General features: G+C 39.5%; 2 protein-coding genes and 1 pseudogene across 3 annotated transcripts; 1 reads left to right on the top strand and 2 right to left on the bottom strand.

Annotated features, from left to right (window-relative positions):
• Window positions 1-2,137: 2,137 nt before the first annotated feature.
• LOC122781014 (N-acetyllactosaminide beta-1,3-N-acetylglucosaminyltransferase 3-like) lies at window positions 2,138-8,963 on the bottom strand. The gene is made up of 2 exons (XM_044044502.1): window positions 8,714-8,963; window positions 2,138-5,362 (listed from the first exon to the last, which is right to left on the bottom strand). The coding sequence occupies exons 1-2, from the start codon at window positions 8,938-8,940 to the stop codon at window positions 4,210-4,212; spliced, it is 1,380 nt and encodes a 459-aa protein (XP_043900437.1). The 5' UTR covers window positions 8,941-8,963; the 3' UTR covers window positions 2,138-4,209.
• A 970-nt stretch (window positions 8,964-9,933) lies between these two features.
• LOC122781013 lies at window positions 9,934-12,074 on the top strand (annotated as a pseudogene).
• Window positions 12,075-13,845: 1,771 nt separating this feature from the next.
• Window positions 13,846-17,735, bottom strand: LOC122780513 (potassium voltage-gated channel subfamily V member 2-like). Of its 2 annotated transcripts, XM_044043506.1 has the most exons (3): window positions 16,743-17,735; window positions 16,071-16,391; window positions 13,846-14,219 (listed from the first exon to the last, which is right to left on the bottom strand). In XM_044043506.1, exons 1-3 carry the CDS (start codon window positions 17,313-17,315, stop codon window positions 13,935-13,937), a joined length of 1,179 nt encoding a protein of 392 aa, XP_043899441.1. In that variant the 5' UTR covers window positions 17,316-17,735; the 3' UTR covers window positions 13,846-13,934. The 2 variants fall into 2 exon arrangements, with proteins under 2 accessions (XP_043899441.1, XP_043899440.1); XM_044043505.1 differs by having other exon boundaries at window positions 16,071-17,735.
• Between the last annotated feature and the right edge of the window lie 1,585 nt (window positions 17,736-19,320).

Raw genomic sequence — 19,320 nt, 5'->3', positions numbered from 1 at the left:
ACTGCTTTTCCCCTTTGATTTACATTTAATGAAGTAACATATGATGAACAACCTGACCCTTCGTGAGAAAAATAAGTGCAATTCAGTTTACACATGTGCATTACAATTTACAGATCACAGTGGATCTACAGAGGTACAAAACATTTAGTTGGTTGTCATTTAGGTATCTGGAACTGAATTCTAATCACAATGTAAAGTTTTCAAAAATTCATCCTGCCAACTTTGGACCCTCAGGTTGGCTGGTTCTGGCCCGGGAGGCATAGGTTGTGGTTTAAGGCCTCAAGAAAAAGAGTTGTGGTGCCTCCTTGTAGTAATTTTTACATACAAGACAGTGTTGCACAGTTCAACCTAAATAATACCAATTATTTATATTTTTCTTTGCACATGTGTTATTTTTTTTGACAATTTAGCTGCAGTTAAAAAAGACACAATGCTTTGTTTTTGCTCAGCTTTCATAGGTATTTTGTTGGCTTACACATTAGTTAGACTGGACTAGACAGAGTTTTAAACTTTATAAATCTTTTAAAAACAAATCTCAATATTCAACCGAAAAGGCATGTGCATTGAAATTCAAGCAGTCGGTTAATGTATTTTTTTTCTTTTTCTTTCGCCCTCCTCCCTCTCTAGGGTTCGCCACTGCTGCCTAAAACCATGCATAATGGATTTGTCATTACTACCATGGAAAAAAATATATTTCATATGAATGACTATTTAAATATCGAGAGGAAAACCATTGTCTACATTCACCAGCTTCACACGTAATCTGTAATCAATGCATAATCTCTACTACTTGGTCCTATGAGAGTCACAGGGAAGTGGAGCGGCTTCCTGTTGACACTGGGGGAGAGGCAATGTAACAATGATAAACTTTCAACTAAGTTGAAATACTTCTCCTCTATTCTGAAATTTAAGAGCAACAAGTCAGTTATGCGTCAGAGTGTAAAGTCATACGTTTGTTTGAATGTAAAGGTATTAGTAATCCGACAAAGTTACTTCACATACTGAAAATAATATGATTTATAGATGGAAAATGAACAGTTAAATAACAATTAATCAATATACAATAAGAATGATAACTGTATTTCTGATAGGGATGTCTTTTATTAAAAGTGGAGCACTATACCTCAAATTATAACAATCTGATTTGGTTATTTACTGCACTGTTTCCCAATCTCTTTATATGGTGACTGTAACTACAGTGACACAATACACAACATCTTCACAAAAGCCAATTTTTGCAATGTTTATTTTAACAATTATTTTTTTTACTATCAAAATTGGAATTTCAGAGTTCAAAGTTTCCCTCTAACAACTTTTTAACATCCCTCTCAGTCACTTCATCCAATAGTGCCAGGCCTGGTTATATCTCATAGAATGTGGTGAATTGTTTTGTTTCTTCACTGCAGAGATTAAAGGAGAGTCACAGGGAAGTTGTTGACACTAGGGGAGAGCCATGTAAACAGGTCACCAGCCTATAACAGGGTCAATATTCACAGACAAACAACCATTCACACATATTCACACCTACAGACAAGTTAGGCTGCATCTACATATTCACCTGAAACTGAAACTGTGTAGTTGACATGCTTTTTAGTTGACATGCTTTTTTTCAACTACATAAACATATCCAAGCAAAAAGTACTCTTATATTATGAGTATTTTTCTTTAAATAGGATTGAATTCTTGAAATTTGGAAATACGTCAAATTTCAAAGTTCGCTTGGCTCATTTTTATGAACAAAAATGAAATTAAAATGGTCTATTTTGTGACTTCTGCACAATTATTCCTACTCCCGTTTAGGATTCGTACCCCCATGAACATCAATAAAGACGGCTGATAGTGAGCTAGTTTTACAGGAACTGTACAACTAAAATCACTTAAGCGTAAGTGGTTGTTCATAGTTTAGAATTCATAACTAATCCCAGCAGTGCAACTTAAGTTGTGTCAACATATACATATATACATATATACAGTATATATATATATATATGTACACATATATATGTATATATGATATGCAACAGTATACAACAGCATGTATTATAAAAGAAAATGTATAAATGAAATTAATCTGCTGTCATAAAATAGGTGATTTCCAACAACAAAATACTAACCTTATGTATAATAAGGAGACACATACTGTAGACAAGTTTATTCAGTAGACATTGAAAAAGAAAAAATACCAACTTTTTTTTAAAGCATGGCCTATAGTACTGACGATTGATATTTGATTGTGTGATTGTTGTACATAACTGATGATATATGCTTTGATTCCTGCAAAACATCTCAATAGTGGTTCTGTTTGAGACATTTGTATAAAAATCGAACTTTGCATATCAAATATAAAAAAATCTACACATTACCTCTCATGCCTTCATCTGAATGTCGAGACAAAAGAATATTAGAGTAAATAAAATAAAATAACAGACAAAAGAATAAGACAGCATCTGTCTTACTAAACCCTGAGGAATTGTTTTTTGTAAGCCTGTGTGCATGGCGTTCTAATATCCCTGCACAAGTCAAAGTTTTAACTCTACAACTAACTTCACCACCTTGTCTTTGTTATCCTCCACCCACCAGTCACGCTGTAGTTTACATTCATGTATGACCAGATTATGTATATGTATATACATATATATATGTACAGTATATACATATGATATAATTTATAATAATTTATATATAATATTTGGCACATTTACACATGGATGTTCATTTATGTGTGCTGTCCCTAATTTTAAAATAATAATTAAAAAAAAGTGAGAGTCAGTAAGCAAACTGAAATTTGGTCATTGGTGTTTTTTGAAACAATATTCAATTAGGAGTCAAGCTGACAAAAATGATATAATCATGTAATACACACAATGCATTATTTAAAAAAAGTCCGTACAGATTTACACTGACACACAACAAATATAGATGCAACACTTTTGTTTTTGCTACCATTTTCTATGAAATCAAGGAAAAGGTGTAAGATTTCCAGCATGCAAACAAAAGGCTTATTTCTCCAATATGGACCAATATTCCACAGGCCACAATCAGTAACATGATCAACAGTGCAGTCACACCAGACACTGACACTCACTTCCACACTTCATTGCACGTTTAACTTGTATCAACACTCATCTTATTTCACATCACGTGTGCCTTACACATGTTTTGTTGCCACCGAGAGCCAGTCGTAAGAGTGACACTTCTAAGACACTCGTTCAGTGTCTAATAAAGGTGTTGCACATTTTAGTGTGGCCTGTTATTGTGACCAGTCCAAGGCTCACATGAACAATAACCACACTCTTCCATCAGCATCTTTATATGAATCACTTGTCAGGTGGATGGATGACTGTATTGCACATTAATACAGAATCTAACACATTTGTCACACAAATCTAAGAGAAATTAATCTTTAGTTTGCATATTTTGCGTCTATTCATGGAAAATTGGGGCAATAAATGCGTTGTTTATATTTTTGTTGAGTATACGTACAGAACATTTGCCCAAGTCTTACTTAACTTACTTAACTTACCATAAAACCACTGAATATAAATCACTGAGCTAAAGCAAAAGAAATTACTATGTTGATCTTTATATATCCTGCTCTCTCCTGTTGATTTGTTGTTTCTTATCGCATGTCTGTTGCTAATTTTTACTTCTGATCATCACTTATGTGACTGTCTGCCCTGCCTGGATGTTTTTCACTTGTGCCCAATTATATAATGTTCCCTTGAGTAATTAGTCTCTGTGCTCCTCTTTGTTGGTTCCTCTCTTAACATTGCCTGGCGTTTCCATAGGCCTGTGTTGAGTTTTTTGTTTTTTGGTGGGGTTAGTTTTTTTGTTGCCTGCAAATTCTTTTCTTTCAGCTTCAGCTTGCTGCATGCAAATGAATATTTGTTTGGTTCCTTAAACTATCCTAAGCAACCCTAACCCTTTTGGTTGTAAACTGGTGTCAAAAAGGTGTCATTGTCAACTAAATATGAATTGAATTCAGACAATAATTTCATAATTTAAACATAACTTAGCTTGCATAAAGAAAGAAATATTTAGGCTGGATTTATTATTAGAATGATGAACTTTATCTTGTCAGGTGCAACTTGCACACAATCTTAGTGCATGTCATGTTAAATTGCTATGCGCCTCTGACCTGATACCAACCCGAGAGTTGATGAACTGTGTGCAGCATACTGCCACCTCATGCTCCTAAACACTGAAATATTAACATTTCAGTTTGGAGTCATGTATTCTTTGCCACATAAGAAATATGCCACCTGGAAGGAATCTGTGCACCAATAACATGTCTTTATAATAACAAGGGTCATATTTATCCACTTTTTTGGAGGGAATATTCATTCCGGCAGTCTTCACACCCATATGGTAAAAAGGCTTAAGTCCTGCTTTGGCCAGGCACATCCCCATGTAAACATCATCAATGGGAAGAATGGGAATGGACTGAGACATCTTGTATATGACCATAGCTGTATAGCCAGACAGGAGGAAGCCCCCACCACCACAATAAGGGGGGTATGAATTTGACTCTTGCACTTGAACCGGGATAAAATATTTGCTATGTGGGTTTCTGATGGGTCCAACATTCTGTATCAAATGGCCAGCAAAGAGGTGTTTGCTTCCATCATTGTCCTTAAAGCTTTGGAGATACTCCACCATGTTGTCTGTGTTGGCAAATACATCATCATCACCGTTCAGCAAGAAGCGAGCATTTGGACAGTTCCTCTCCATCCATTCGAGGAAGAGTATCTGCTTCAGTGTGAGATTGAAGAATGTGTCCACAAAGTCCCATTGGAGAATGTCATTGTACTCACGATGCTCCATTTCAAGTAGTTTGTTCTGTCTCAGTTTTTCAAAACCAGTATCAGTTGTTCCTGAGATGAAGACCCTGTGAATCTTCTTACCATTGTGTAGCCTCTCTTTAGCCCAGGTTTTGCGCAGTACCTCTCTGCGTTCGTAGTTTCCGGGGGAGCTCTTAATGACCAGAAGGAGGAAGACATCTGCAGATTTATTCGCTCCTCCACATTTGTCTGGAACATCCAGTAGCATGGGGAAATGCCGACAGTGTCCATAGTGCAGAAAGTCTTTTATATGACCAGGAAGAGAGCTGAAATCTGTGACGTTCGCAGCAGATGTATTTTCTTGACAATTTGGCCAGGGGAAGACATAATGGGTTGGGGGTTCTTGTCTAATTTGACTGTCCTCTTGTCTCTCATCATTATAAATGCGTTTGTTTATGTTTTCCCATTTGTGAAGGTTTTTTATTTGGTCACTATAATTCCTACAGAGACTGAGGACCAACACACCAAGACCGACTGCCAGCCAGAAAGTTCTACATCTGATTCTCTTCATCCTTGAATCTCTGCAGAGAAAAAAACAGACACATTTCTAATCAGCAAAAAAAAATCATTTTAGTGACATTTTCTGTAATAGTTGTTAAGGAAAAGATCCAGAATATTAGAACTGTGCACACTGTAGTTTGTAGTTTACAGTAGTTTGATGATTAGTATCGGTTATAGGGTCAGAAAGAGTCTGTGTTCATTTGTCCATCCTGTTGAGGCCTGTGTCAAATGGAAATGGCTTGTGGGTTTATTTTAAATGGTGTTCACGTGAACAGCTGCTTCCTGTTGATACGACCACGGGGTAGATGGAAGCAACATAAAACCAGATGCTTATCCGTTTAAAGAAATGCATAAACAAACTGCATGTAAATCAGTATATTAATTAAATACTGATTTAACAAATAAATATTTGTTTAAATAAAAATAAAATTAAACAAATACCTCCACAAACAATAATCCAGTTAACCACTGTTAACATACGTTTATGGGGAAACAAAAGACACCACACAAACAGCAAACCAATACGGCAGAGGCCGTAACACTGTGGTATACTGTATTTTTTGCAGCATTCACTGCGACACCGGTGTTTCCTCCTTTTCTTACTTTTAAAACAGACAAGAAGCTACAACAACCTTTATTCAATCATTTACAGGTCGACGTCATGCTGAGTTTCATACCAGTGTAATAATATCATATAAGTAACATGCGAAAGTGTCCATCTGTAGAATTTAGATTTAATAATATGACCCACATACATTTACCTTTGTCATTACCAAGCTATTACTTGTGATTACTAAAAAACAACATGGCATATTAAATATTAAATAACAGTAAATATTACTGTAGTAAAAGTTATGACTACAGTCTTGTTACTGAACTGTAAGCGGTCTATAAATAAAGTGTCCTTGACTATCCCACATTTGTCTCAGATGTATTATTCTCAACTCACTTCACTGAGTTCCTGGAAGACTACACTACAATAAATGTAAGATTCTAGTTTCCCGAAACTCACAAACATTTTGCTCTTCATTTGCAACATTGTTAAATAGAAATGTATTGATAGGAGACTGAATTCTTTGAATAAACACTATAAACTAGAGGTGGAAAGGTACATTCAAAAATTCCGTCCCGTTCGGTATGCTTGTCACGGTTCGGGACACGGTGCAGGGATATTATAATGCAGGTAAATTATAATGTCAAGAGAAGACCGGCGCCCCAGAGTTGGAGGATGTGCAGGCAGCATCGTTTCGTTAAAAAGTTGGTGGACAAAACTGTAACTGTATGCAAGCACCGCACAACACGCGTTACTTATGCTAGCGGAAACACTTCAAATGTGCTACCGCATCTGCGGAGACGTCACAGTTCGGTAAAGTTGGAAAGATATCGACAGGTTCGGACATTCCGGTTCAATACCTTGTAAACGAAACGATATATAAACTCAAGCGTGGTCTCTTCCTAATCAGAATTGTGTAGCTCAATGAGCTACAGCACTGGTTCTCTATTATTTTCTGTCACGCCCCCCCGAGGACAGATATGGTTTCACGAAATGTGCCCACTTTATGAAAGCCACACAAGTGAGCATCTTTCTGAAGCACTGACACAAGCAGTGACAGAATGGAATGGAAACTAGAATAAATATATAAACGTGTAAATGCATTCCTCTTACTGTTTCAAAATGTCTGGATTGTTACTTAACCCCTAATCAAGCTGCCTCATTATTTCAGTTTTTGCAACATTGCATGGCATGTCCTTAAGAAAAAATCTAATTATTAGGCTATAGATCTGATACATGGTATGGTATAAAAAAAAAAAAAAAAACAACCCAACAGAAAACCGCGAACCAAAACCGCAAAATGAACCAAACCGTGGCTTTTGTGAACTGTTCCACCCCTACTATAAACTGTATAAATGTATGCAGGTGGCAGAAAAGAATGGAGACAAAACAAATATTAGCAAAAAGTAAATGAATAACCTTTATAACTCGTAAGGTATATAAAAATTGGAATACATTTTTAAGATGAGACCAAGATTGGCCTGTGGCTGTATAATAAACATAAAGTCCTGCTTTAAGTGCATTGTTCTGTGCGTGAGTGTACAGTCCACGCCCATGAAACACTCCTATATTTGTAGGATTTAACAGAGTGTGGTGAATATACATGACAAACCTGACATTTCCATGGTTCTATTGTGTGATGATGATGATGAATGTATGTGTGTGTTTACTTTTATGGGTCTTTGTGAGGACCAAAAAACCTATACAGCTAAGGAAGTGAGGAAAATTTTGAGAAATTGAAGACATTTTGGCTGGTCCTCACATTCTGACACCCCTAGAAATGGCTTTTTCACGGGAGGGGTTAAGATGTGGTTTTCGGGTTAGGGTTTGAATTCTGTTAGGCACATAGTTGTAATGGTTAAGGTTAGGGCAAGGGTTCTAGGGAATGTATTATGTCAATGAATGTGTGTGTCAAATCTTAAAGGGCCACTTCAGCCAAAATAAATAAATAAATAAAACAAGTCCAGAGAGGAAGTTGAGATTGACAACAACATCGATGTCAAAGTCACTTCCTTCAAAGAAAACCTTTTGTTTTACACTGCTCTTTACCGTGTTTGACTACATCCACGCAGACATACAGTAGATATGTGTTGGCTTGAAGACTATACATACTCCTGTATATTAAATCGAAAATGAATATGGAGGATACTACGACGGGGTATTAGGGCCATAGTGAAGAGATTTTTATTTATTGATTTCCTTTTTTAAATCTTTCGAGAATAAAGTCGCAATATAACGAGAATAAAGTCGTCATATTGCGGGAATAAAGTTGTTATTTTACGCGAATAAAGTCGTAATATGATAATGAAGTCGCAATTTTACGAGAGTAAAGTCGTCATATTACAAGAATAAAGTCGTAATATTACAAGAATAATAAAGTCATAATTTTACAAGAATAAGTCATAATATGAGAATAAAGCTCCGTGTTCATTATTATTACTATGTATTATTGAATAGCAGCCGCACACAGGCGCGACATTGTCTACAACGATCACACATTTCCTCCAGTCCACAAAAGAGGTGATTTCCTCTGAAGTCTGTGTGATTCTACTTCTTCAAACAAAATCAGTTTTTTCAACAATCTTTTCAAAGCCCTGATGTTAAAGATAACTCGGTGCTGTGATGTGAGTAAAAGATCAAGTACTTTTTCATTTGTGAAGCCCCAATAAAAATGTGACTTTTCGATCCTTTGACCCCAGTACTGCATCGTACTATATTTCCCGTTACTCTGAAACGCAAACGTACTTCTTCTCATTTTACGCGTACTTACACACTTGTTGTTGTTTTTTTTAATAGCAGATGAGGACTGAAAACTTACCTTTGAAAGCGGCAGCTCCGTATTCCTGTGTATGTTCCTGAAGCTACAGAAATGATTAATAAATTCAGTGGGCATGTCTCAGAGCTGCTGTGAGGGAAGATAATGCAGTAATGAAGATAATGCTGCTGCTGGGCGGAGCCTGTTTGTGCTGTCATAGCCACAGCTACGAATGTACCCGTGGGGACCCACACTGCCAGTGTCTCTGCTCCCACTAGTGTGCGTTTCATGCTCCAGTGGCTTGATCCTGGTCACTTCTTCAGTGCTCGTGTGAGGCTTCCATCACTACAGATTAAACAAATTTAATGTAAATGCACTGAATACTGACAGGAGTGCTGAGGTTGTGTTGGTTTTACAGTGCAAGTGTTGTTGAGACAATTATGTAATTATATCTACATCATGGTCATAGTAAACTTTGTCTATCTGTAGAACAAACATACATGTACCCTTATTACCAAGTTATTGCTAAAAAAAACCCCAACATGGCACAACCAAAATATTACTTTAACAAAATTATTACCTACAGTCTTGTTACTGAACTGTAATTTAAAGTGGTTGTTTTTAATGTTCTTGTACGGCACCTTGTATCTGCCGTTGTGTGTGAAATAAAATGCACTCGACTATTCCACATTTGCCTCTGATTTATTATTCTCAACTCTATAATACAAGTACCATTGTAGTATTGATAAGAGACTGAATGCTTTGAATACACACTATAAACTGTATAAAAGTATGCAGGTGGCAGAAAAGAATGGAGACAAAACACATATTAGTAAACAGGGAATAGCGTGTGATAGAGGAGGGGGATTACATAAAGTAAACCTCATCCATTTTGATCTTTTAAAAACAAACTGGAATACATTTTTCTGATGCTTTATTTTATTATTAACGCTGTGCAGTGTTATACGTGATCGTACAGTTCATGCCTGTTGTGAAGTGACATATGAGGTGTCGCCACACTCCACACCAGAAGGGGACGCATGGGCGCTGGGTAATATGGGGAGTGTTTTCTATGTAGGGGGCGGAAAGTTGTTGTTCTGGGCTGGACAAGTTACATGTTGTTTAATAATAAAAATAATAAACGCAGTTACCAAGACTAAATACGGCTCATTATTATGGTATATGAAGATACTACATATGGCGACGAGGATAAAAGCACTGCAAAGTCAAGTCTGCTTAACGAGTGATGTTAAGCGAAGTCGTTGCTAGGGCTAGTTCGAATGATGCTGGTGAAGACGATGGCGGCGGCTATGGTGGGCGCGGTGGCGCCATTTGACAACAGCTCACAGACGTGGGAAGAATACTGTGAGGTTTTGGACCATTTTTTCGTAGCGAATGACATAAAGGAGGTGGAACGAAAAAGAGCCGTGTTGCTTGTAGTGGATAGCTTGTCTTACTGGGGGTGAGAAATATACCAAGCTAGATATGAGCCATGCTTATCAGCAGATTGTGTTAGATGAGGATTCAAGGAAATATGTAACAGTGAATACCCACAAGGGACTTTTTACATACGCAAGACTACCCTTTGGTGTGAGCTCCAGCGCAGCGTTATTTCAGCGCACGATGGAGGGTGTGCTGCAAGGGATGGAGAATGTGGCAGTATACCTGGATGACATCATTCTGACAGGGAAGGATGACAAAGATCATCTGCAGACACTGGATCAAGTGCTGCAACTACTGCAAAATGCCGGACTATGCCTAAAAAGGAGTAGGTGGCAGTTCATGGAGACTGACATTCTTGGGACACAAAGTGGACAGGACAGGGTTGCATCCACTGCCAGCCAAGGTGAAAGCAGTGCAGAATGCTCCCCCACCTACATCAGTGACTGAGCTTAAAGCTTATTTGGGACTGTTGAACTTTTATAATAAGTTTCTGCCTAAAGTGTCGACTGTACTGGCACCTATGCATACGTTTCTCTGAAAAGATGAACCATGGGTGTGGGGGCAAGAGCAAGAAAAAGCCTTCACAGAGTCAAAAGAACTGATACAATCAAGCAGAGTGCTGGTGCATTACAACGAAAAGAAAGAACTGATACTCTCCTGTGATGCTTCCCCATATGGAGTTGGAGCAGTGCTAGCTCACCGTATGGCAGATGGTGGTGAGAAGCCTATAGGTTTTGCTTCACGCACACTCACTGCTGCCGAAAAGAACTATTGCCAACTGGACAAAGAGGGATTAGCTGTTATTTTTGGAGTGCAGTATTTTCACAAGTATCTGTATGGCAGAAAGTTTGTAATTTGTACAGATCATAAGCCATTGATAAGTTTATTAAATGAGTTGAAGGCTGTTCCACAGATGGCGTCTCAAGGAATAATGCCCATACTTTACAGGGCAGGTAAAGACCATGGTAATGCTGATGCTCTCAGTCGACTGCCTGTGCCGGAGGAACCCAAGGATACAGAACCAGAGGAACAGGTGTTGATGCTGGACCTAGAACAGAGCCCCCTGACAACATCAGAACAGCTGCAGCAATGGACATCTAAGGATCCTTTACTTTCAAGAGTCTGTGAGTATGTCCTCAGAGGATGCCCTGAAAATCTGGACAGTAACTATATTCCCTTACAAACAGAGACAACATGAGCTGAGTGTGCAGGACGGCTGTGTGCTGTGGGGAGCTCGCATCGTGATCCCAGGAAAGGGACAAGCTCCTTTGATGGAACAGTTACATCAGTCACACCCAGGAATGAGACGCATGAAAGGCCTGTCCAGAGGCTACATGTGGTGGGGCAAAACATGGACATGGACATGGACATGGACATAGAGAAAAAGGTAAAGGCATGCACCACATGTCAGGAAACAGAAAGATACCTGCCTGTGCACCACTCCATCCATGGGAGTGGCTTGAAAAGCCATGGAGAAGGCTGCACATAGACTATGCGGCTCCTTTCATGGGAAAACTGTTCTTAGTGATTGTGGATGTTCATTCGAAATGGTTAGAGGTCTACCCTGTGACTTCATCCACTTCAGCAACCACAATAAACTGTCTTAGAAACTGTTTTAGCACACATGGAATCCCAGAGATGATTGTCTCTGACAATGCACAGTGTTTTGTCAGTGAACAAACCAGAGAGTTCATGACAAGAAATGGAAATCAGCACCGTATCACCCATCTTCTTCAACGGTTTAGCTGAACGAGCGGTGCAAACTTTCAAAGAGCTCATGAAAAGGGGTAGTGGTGATACAGTAGAGACAAAGTTAAACAGGTCACTGTTAAGCTATCGTATCACTCCACAGTCAACAACGGGCCTGTCTCCTGCTGAGATGCTGATGGGGAGAAAATTGAGATGTACTCTTGATCTCATACACCCAGATCTTAAGAAGAAGGTGGAAGCAAAACAAGTCAAGTCAGAAAACATATCATGACAATCATGCTAACCCTGCTTTGTGGCAGGAGAGCCCATCTATACCAAGAACTATGGATATTTACCGAAATGGATACCAGGACTGATTCATGAGACTACAGGACCTGTTTCCTAAATGGTGCTACTAGGAGATGGAAAGCTGGTCAGACTACACGTGGATCAGCTGTTCAGCAGACAGGCTGACCGGCTCATATTATGGTATATGAAGATACAACGCCCATGTATAGTTGTGTTGATTTTACTCTCCTCAGATGTCTTGCAGCAAAGCAGAAGTGGTTAATGTGTTGAGATCTTCAAAAGGGAAGAGTGAACACTTGTCATTGTGGTCTCTAAACTGAAATACAGCGGCAGGTGCTTTCATAAGTGCTGTCGCTAAATACACCAGACTCCTCTGTTAAACATTGAGATTAGTGCTGTCAAACGATTCAAATATTTAACGGCGATCAATCGCATTAATGTTATAGTTAACTCGCGATTAATCCCACATTTGTATCTATTGTCTCTTTATTTCTTTTTGTCCCATTATTTTTTTCTAATTTTAATGCTCTTATCAATATAGAAAAGTGGATCGGCTTGCTTTATTGAGATAATATCTTTGTCACCCTGCATATTTTGAGTTATTCCTCTGAGAGCCGCACAACAATAAGAGAGGCTGTGTATCACCCTGCAGTGCTGCGAATAAAGTGCCGTGGTTTAATGTGTTGTTGCTGTAATAAGATAATCCGAGCTAAAGGAGCTAGCGGTCTTCGGTGATCTCCTTACTACGGTTCAGAGGTCTGCCAGCTTGGTTGGTAACACTGCATACATCATTACTTGGATGTGGGGAGTGCATCGAGAAATGATCCAGGCTGCGTTGGATACAGAGAGCCCACTTGGAGACGGAAAAGCTCACAACGCTCGCCATCCACTCAAAACTTAACATTAGCCTAAAACTCTCTGGCCGGCTCATGTGCTTATTGTTTTATTTCCGGTTTAGCTAGATCTGGTGTGGTGTTGTAGTTTTTCTAATGTTACTACAGCATGTGAAAAAACTACAAAGTTTGCTCTGCCAAAAAGGACGTTAATCTCATGATAAAAAAAAATTTGACGCAGTTAAAATGGGTTTGCATTAATACTGTTAATAACACGTTAAACTGACAGCACTAACATTTCCTTGCTAAATGTTGGCGATTGACGCAACTTTTTATGATTTTTAGGTTTTCTTTAACCAATCTACAGTTCAGCATTGTTCAGTTTGATTCTTGACTCTTCCAGTGACCAGGTACTATCTGCAGTCATGCTGGGACTATGTAGTGGAAAAGCGAATTCTGTCATCTGTATCTAACATAGAGAACCGAGACAATCATACGGAAAGCTCTGAAGTTCACCAAGCAATAGGGATGTCCCGATCCAATATTGATATTGGTCCGATATCAGCTAAAAAACGAGTATCGGATTACATGGGACTGCCTCTAACACCTCCGATATAAGCGCTACGATACAAGCAGTACATTCCGCTCCAGCACTTCTATCCAGCATCGCCCGTTGTGATCACGTGGGATCTGTGTGTTGGATGCATGTAGAGCCCACATCGCCACAAGAACAGCGTGTGTGTGCTAATGCTATTTCAGAGGTTAAACATTTTTCTTTAACCTCTGAAATCAGAGGCTACGAAACCGCACAGGGAGCAAGCCGTTAGCACCACGCTAGCTCATCCTGAGGCAAGCTTTAAGTAATATCACTTGATCAAGCCTATTTTAACATTCCACACTACAAAATAAGTAATTAAAGTACATATGATTCGTGATTGGAAGTGAAAAAGTTGAATCGGGACATCCCTATCAAGCAACTCCCTCCATAAATCCCTATATCACATTTAAGGTCAGTCAGTGCAGAAGCTGGCAGTATGGATGTCTTCATCTGGCGGATGGAAGCACAGGTCCATTCTGTGCCGCAGTCGCTTCCTCAGCTGAAAGTGTCGCTGCACTGTGGTAGTGTTGCACTCCTGGGACTTCAGCTTGGCATAGTAATCAGAGAACTTGTTAAAGAGGAAGGAGATGGGCATGCCATTCAAGATGATACCAAACGAAATGCAGCCAAAGGCCACCACGCGGCCCAGGATCGTGACAGGAACCACATCGCCGTAGCCCACCGTAGAGATGCTGACCTGAGTGAGAAAATTATGAATTATGCAATTATGAATCAGTTTTTGTGGATGTTCTCACTCTCCTGTAAAACACAGCAGAGCAAAGGACAAAGTGTAGCACGAAGAGTCAAACATCATCATGTGAGGAGGAGGGGGGGGGTGATATAACCGCTCCATAGTAACCGCTGTGGAGTGATTAACTACATGTTTATTAGTGTTTCCATCGAGACAAACGTCATCTATATTTTGGAAAATACTTCCTTAAACCCAACTTATTTTTTTGCAAAGATAATGGTGTGGAACTACAGGAGCTCTCATCGCTTCTCTGCCTCCAGCTGCTGCTTATAATAATATGCCTGTCAATGTCGGAGTCTCAGACATGCAGGTACATGTTTGAGTGGTCCAATCATGTCTCAGTGTTGCTGTGGTCCAATTCAGAGACAGAGAATTTCATCGCTTCAACCAAATCACGTGGATGATTAATTTTGCTTCAGAAAGCCGAGTTGGATTCCACAATAAACAAAAGGCAGCTGTTGTGACTCATCAAGTTTACATTTAACGCAAAGCAGTGTTGGTATTTCCTGTCTTTAGGTATTGCCTTAAGAGGAAATTTTAACAGGTGTTTTTACGAAAAGAGAAAAACACTGAGCAGCCGCTTTATAATGACACTGTTCATTTAGGCATGTAAATATCATCAAAACAACCCGTCAAAGTTCAAACTGAGCATCGGAATGAAGAAGACCGGTGATTTAAATGACCTTGAATGTGGCATATTTGTTAGTGGCAGTCGGACTGGTCCGAGTATTTCAGAAACTGTTCGTCCACTGGGAGTTTTACAGAAAATTATGCAAATAAGGGACAATATCCACCATATATAAATATACCTTGTTGATGTCAGATGCTAGGCTGTTTTAAAATAGGCGAAAGGCAACAATAACTTAAAAAGGCGAAGTCTAGGAAGTAGGATGGAAGTGGAATGGAAGTTCATATTGTGAACCTAATTCTCAACTGATTTACAATGTCAGGATCTTTTTGAGTCAATGGTCACAAATGCTGGTTTTGGGTCAATAAAACTAGATGTCACTTTTGTAGATCATGTTCTCATTAAGAGCAAAATAAACAATAACATATTAGTGGATAAAAACTGACCAGGCACCAGTCAAATTGCTATTCTCGGGGCCTCAAAATGGGAATCTGTTTTGCAACTTGAAGACTATTGGTGCTCTTCCACCACATAGTACCGCCTCGCCTCATCTCGGCTCGACTCCACTCAACGTGGGCGGAGTCATCAGCTGCATGAAAGTGCCGTGACTTTGTTTTACATGTGACATTGTAAAGCAGTTGTTTTTGATGTACTTCCTCCATGACCGGAGCATAGACTCCGTCTGACACAATCACTGGACTGAGTCAGTCGCGATAGCCGGCAGCAGTGCCGTCGCTAAATACACCAGAATCTTCTGTTAAATATTGAGATTTTAGACATTTCCTTGCTAAATGTTGGAGATTAACACACATTTTCAGGATTAAGTCTTTTTAACTGATCTACAGTTCGACATTGTCCGCTTTGATTCTTGTGTCGGATGTTTTGCTCATGACTCTTCCTGTGACAACGTCATGCATAGTATCGCCTCAGCTCGCTTGAAACCTCACCAGAGCAGGTACTAAAAAAAGTACCAGGTACTATCACTAATGGAAAAGCAAAATAACTATGCCGAGTCGAGTTAGTGGAAAAGTGTCATTTGTCCATATCTTTACAACTTTGAAACAGATAGGCTGCCACAGCAAAACATCACACTGTTGTAATTGTATAACCACAAACACAGAATAATATAACATTTACATTCAAGAGGCTATTCTGCCTCTGATACTTACAGCAGCCCACCACCAGGCGTATGGGATACTGCTGATGGGGGATCCTTCAGTTTCCCTCTCGGCTGAATGAAGGAGTGCTGAGAATGTGAAGATTCCCATGGCAATAAAGAGGAAAATGCAAGAGGCCTGCTGGTAACATTGCCGCAGAGTGAATCCAAACGCTCTCATGCCGGTCGAGTGTCGGGCCAGCTTCAAAATTCGAAAGACCCTCAGCAACTTGACCACCTTGAGGACATGCCCGAGATTGCTGACCCGAGCCATGGTCCTGAGGTCTTCCTGTGTGTTCACGTCCTCAGTGTTAGTAAAGGCATCAAAAATGATCTGCAAGAAATAAGGCATTACTGCCACCATGTCCACAAAGTTGAGTCCACTCATCAAAAACATCATGACATCAGGAGTGGTTAAAAGGCGTAATAAATATTCAACGGTAAAGAACACAATGGTGATGATTTCCACCCATTGCGCGTATGTTTTCCCATTAACTGTATATATTTGGAGTTCCTCCACAGAGTCGAGAGTCATTGCCATGATAGAGAGGAGCACAAAAAGATTAGAGAGCACACCGACAACCTTTGCCACAGCTGAAGAGTAGGGATTCTCTACAATATTCCACAGAGTCTTCCTCACGTCACCAAACATCATGTCCTTGAAGGTCTCGTCATTGTACTTTACCTGAATCTCAGCCATGAGCTCACTCTCCACCTTTAGGTTGTCTTTCAACTCATCCACCTTCTCCTCGAACACTATCCAGCAGCAGCGCTGAGTGTCCTTCAGGTTGAGACCCCAGTACGCAAGTTCCTCCTCAAAGTTGATGGGACACATTTCCTGTATGACCCACAACACGCCACTTGTGTAGAAATGGCAGACATGGTGGAAGAAAGCGGGATCGCGGTCAAAGAAAAACTCATTCTTGCAAACGGAGTAGTCGTCACACAGAGTCTGGAGTTTCGTTCTGTCCCTGCAGAGGACCAATGAGCCGATGCGGGTGTTGGGATATTTAATGGCACAGTGTTTGGGGATATGAAACACCTTCCCTCCAACATTAAGGCTGATGCTCTGCTGCCATTCAAGTTTTTTCTCTGTTTTGGTGCAAGGATCAAGGTTCTCCAGCGAGCTCCATGCTTTAACCATTTTCTCCTGAGAAAATGGGAAAGTTTTGGTGTCCTCTACACACTTTGAGAGACAATTGATGGTAGAGCGGCGACTCTGCACGGATCTGTGCAGCCGAGCTTGTTCTGAAGCCATGGCCACTGATGTTTAACACAAGAATTCAAAATATGAGAAAAAAGAAAGGGGGAAATGAAAGGAGGAAACACTTCATGTATTCCACGGTGTTTCTTGCTGAACCATAAAAAAAAGTCCAGCAGGAAGTGATATCCCAGTGTTTCCTATTTTGCTGACTCAGTTGTGGCTGGGACGGTTGTCCAGTTGAAAAGAAAAGACTCTGACTGCTGCAAAGAAGAAACATGGGCCTTTAATTCTTCAGACTAAAGAGAGCTGAGGCAAGTGGCATGGGTTTAATCCATTTAATCTCTCAGGTGTCCTTCCAAGTTTTCTTAAGCAGATAAATACGGGGGTTGTGTATGTCGGTAAAGGTGCATTTGAACTCAAAGTTGATTCAAGGATTTTAAAGAGACGCTGTCCCACACCCTTCTGATCAACTTAACATCTGTTGTTGACATTTTTAAAAAGCGACAGAATGGTAATTTATTTATTCAGACTGGCCTTCGTGGCTGTTGTATGGTTTTATTTTTTTTATAACTGAACCTTTACAGAACAATTTGTGACCTTGCTTTGTGAAAGGTAACTAAACTTTTCACCAATTATGAAATGTTAAGTTAAGGGTGTGGACCTGTGGAACAGCTGCAAAGGAATTAAAACATATTGAGATATAGTCATATTTTGTCTGGAGATAAATGTATTTTCTTGTTTTAATTATAAGTTTTTGACTGAAATGAACTGAAACGAGGGACAAAGAGAATTTTTATGTGGCACAACGCGGGACGCTTGTAAAAGCTCATGACCACATGACTCGTTGGTCCCGCAGTTTCACGGTGACAGTTCCCCTTCCTTTTGTCACAGCTGTTGGTTCAGCTGTACATTCTTTCAGAAAAAGCGCAAGTTTAGTTCCTTGTTCCCCTTTAGCACAACCACCAAGTCAGAAGTCAGTCGGATGTGCAGTTGTGTTACTCTGCACGCTGCTAGTCCCCACATTTTTAGTGCCGAAACTCAGAAAGGTGCCTGTATTTTTTTTTAACCTGAACCTAGACTGACAAAAAAAAAGTTAAAAATGATTATTTTATACATGTGTAAGACAGTCAGATCACACCCTGGAGACAATAGGTTTTCCCCAGACGAAACGTCATCACTCTGTATATTCTGCTCTTTGATTATCTGTAATGAATTAATCACCTAGGTTCAAACCTCATCAGTTGGGGACAGTCCCACCACTCTGAAGTCTAAACACGGTCTAACCTTTGATGTGTGTAGGTCTGATGGTCTCAGTGGAGGAAGTAGACAAGTCAAGGTGGCACAATTGTCATGTGAAAAGACACCATGGTGATTAAATGGATATGTAAATATAAAGTGTCTGTGTTCTGCTTGGATATCTTGGATATAAGCGATAGAGCTCCCATTCACCGCTGAGTTGGTCTGCTTATCAGAAGCTCCCACAGCTCCCATCAGCTGTGTGTCACATAACTTACTGGCTGTGTTTTCTACTTTGGATATTTCAATAAACTGGTATCTTAACCCTTCATTTCTAATATTGCCTTGTTGAGACTTTTGTTCTAAATAGTTAAGAATCCGTTATTGAACATTTATTTAGTCTAGTTATTTGGTGAGATTTAACACTCATATCCTCCACCTCTGAGTTGAATAGAAAAGATTGAGTATCATGTCCTATAAACTGTTGAGTTACATTTCTGACCTCTGAATACTTCAACCCAGGCATCAGGGCTAATCTTCCATGTGGAAAAAGGTCACCGAGTGGTTTTTATAATATAAACCATCCCTGAACTAGACAGATGTCAGATTTCTTGACAATAGGATTTAAATTTTAAAGGGTTTACATTTTTAATCATTGGTTAACTTTAATTTTCACCGATATTTAAAAGTAAAGATATTTGTTGTTTAGATTAAATAAATATTTATTTTACTTTGAAAAACCTCTTCCTAATGCCAGAAAGACAGAATACCAATTGGGGAGGGATTGTTACATGGTGGTAGATATTTCCTCCTCTTCACATGC

Source organism: Solea senegalensis, linkage group LG14, assembly GCF_019176455.1.
Source record: "Solea senegalensis isolate Sse05_10M linkage group LG14, IFAPA_SoseM_1, whole genome shotgun sequence".
Classification (NCBI taxonomy): Eukaryota; Metazoa; Chordata; class Actinopteri; order Pleuronectiformes; family Soleidae; genus Solea; species Solea senegalensis.
The sequence above is the reverse complement of the archived record's forward strand: the minus strand, read 5'-3'. Positions and strand labels throughout refer to the sequence as shown.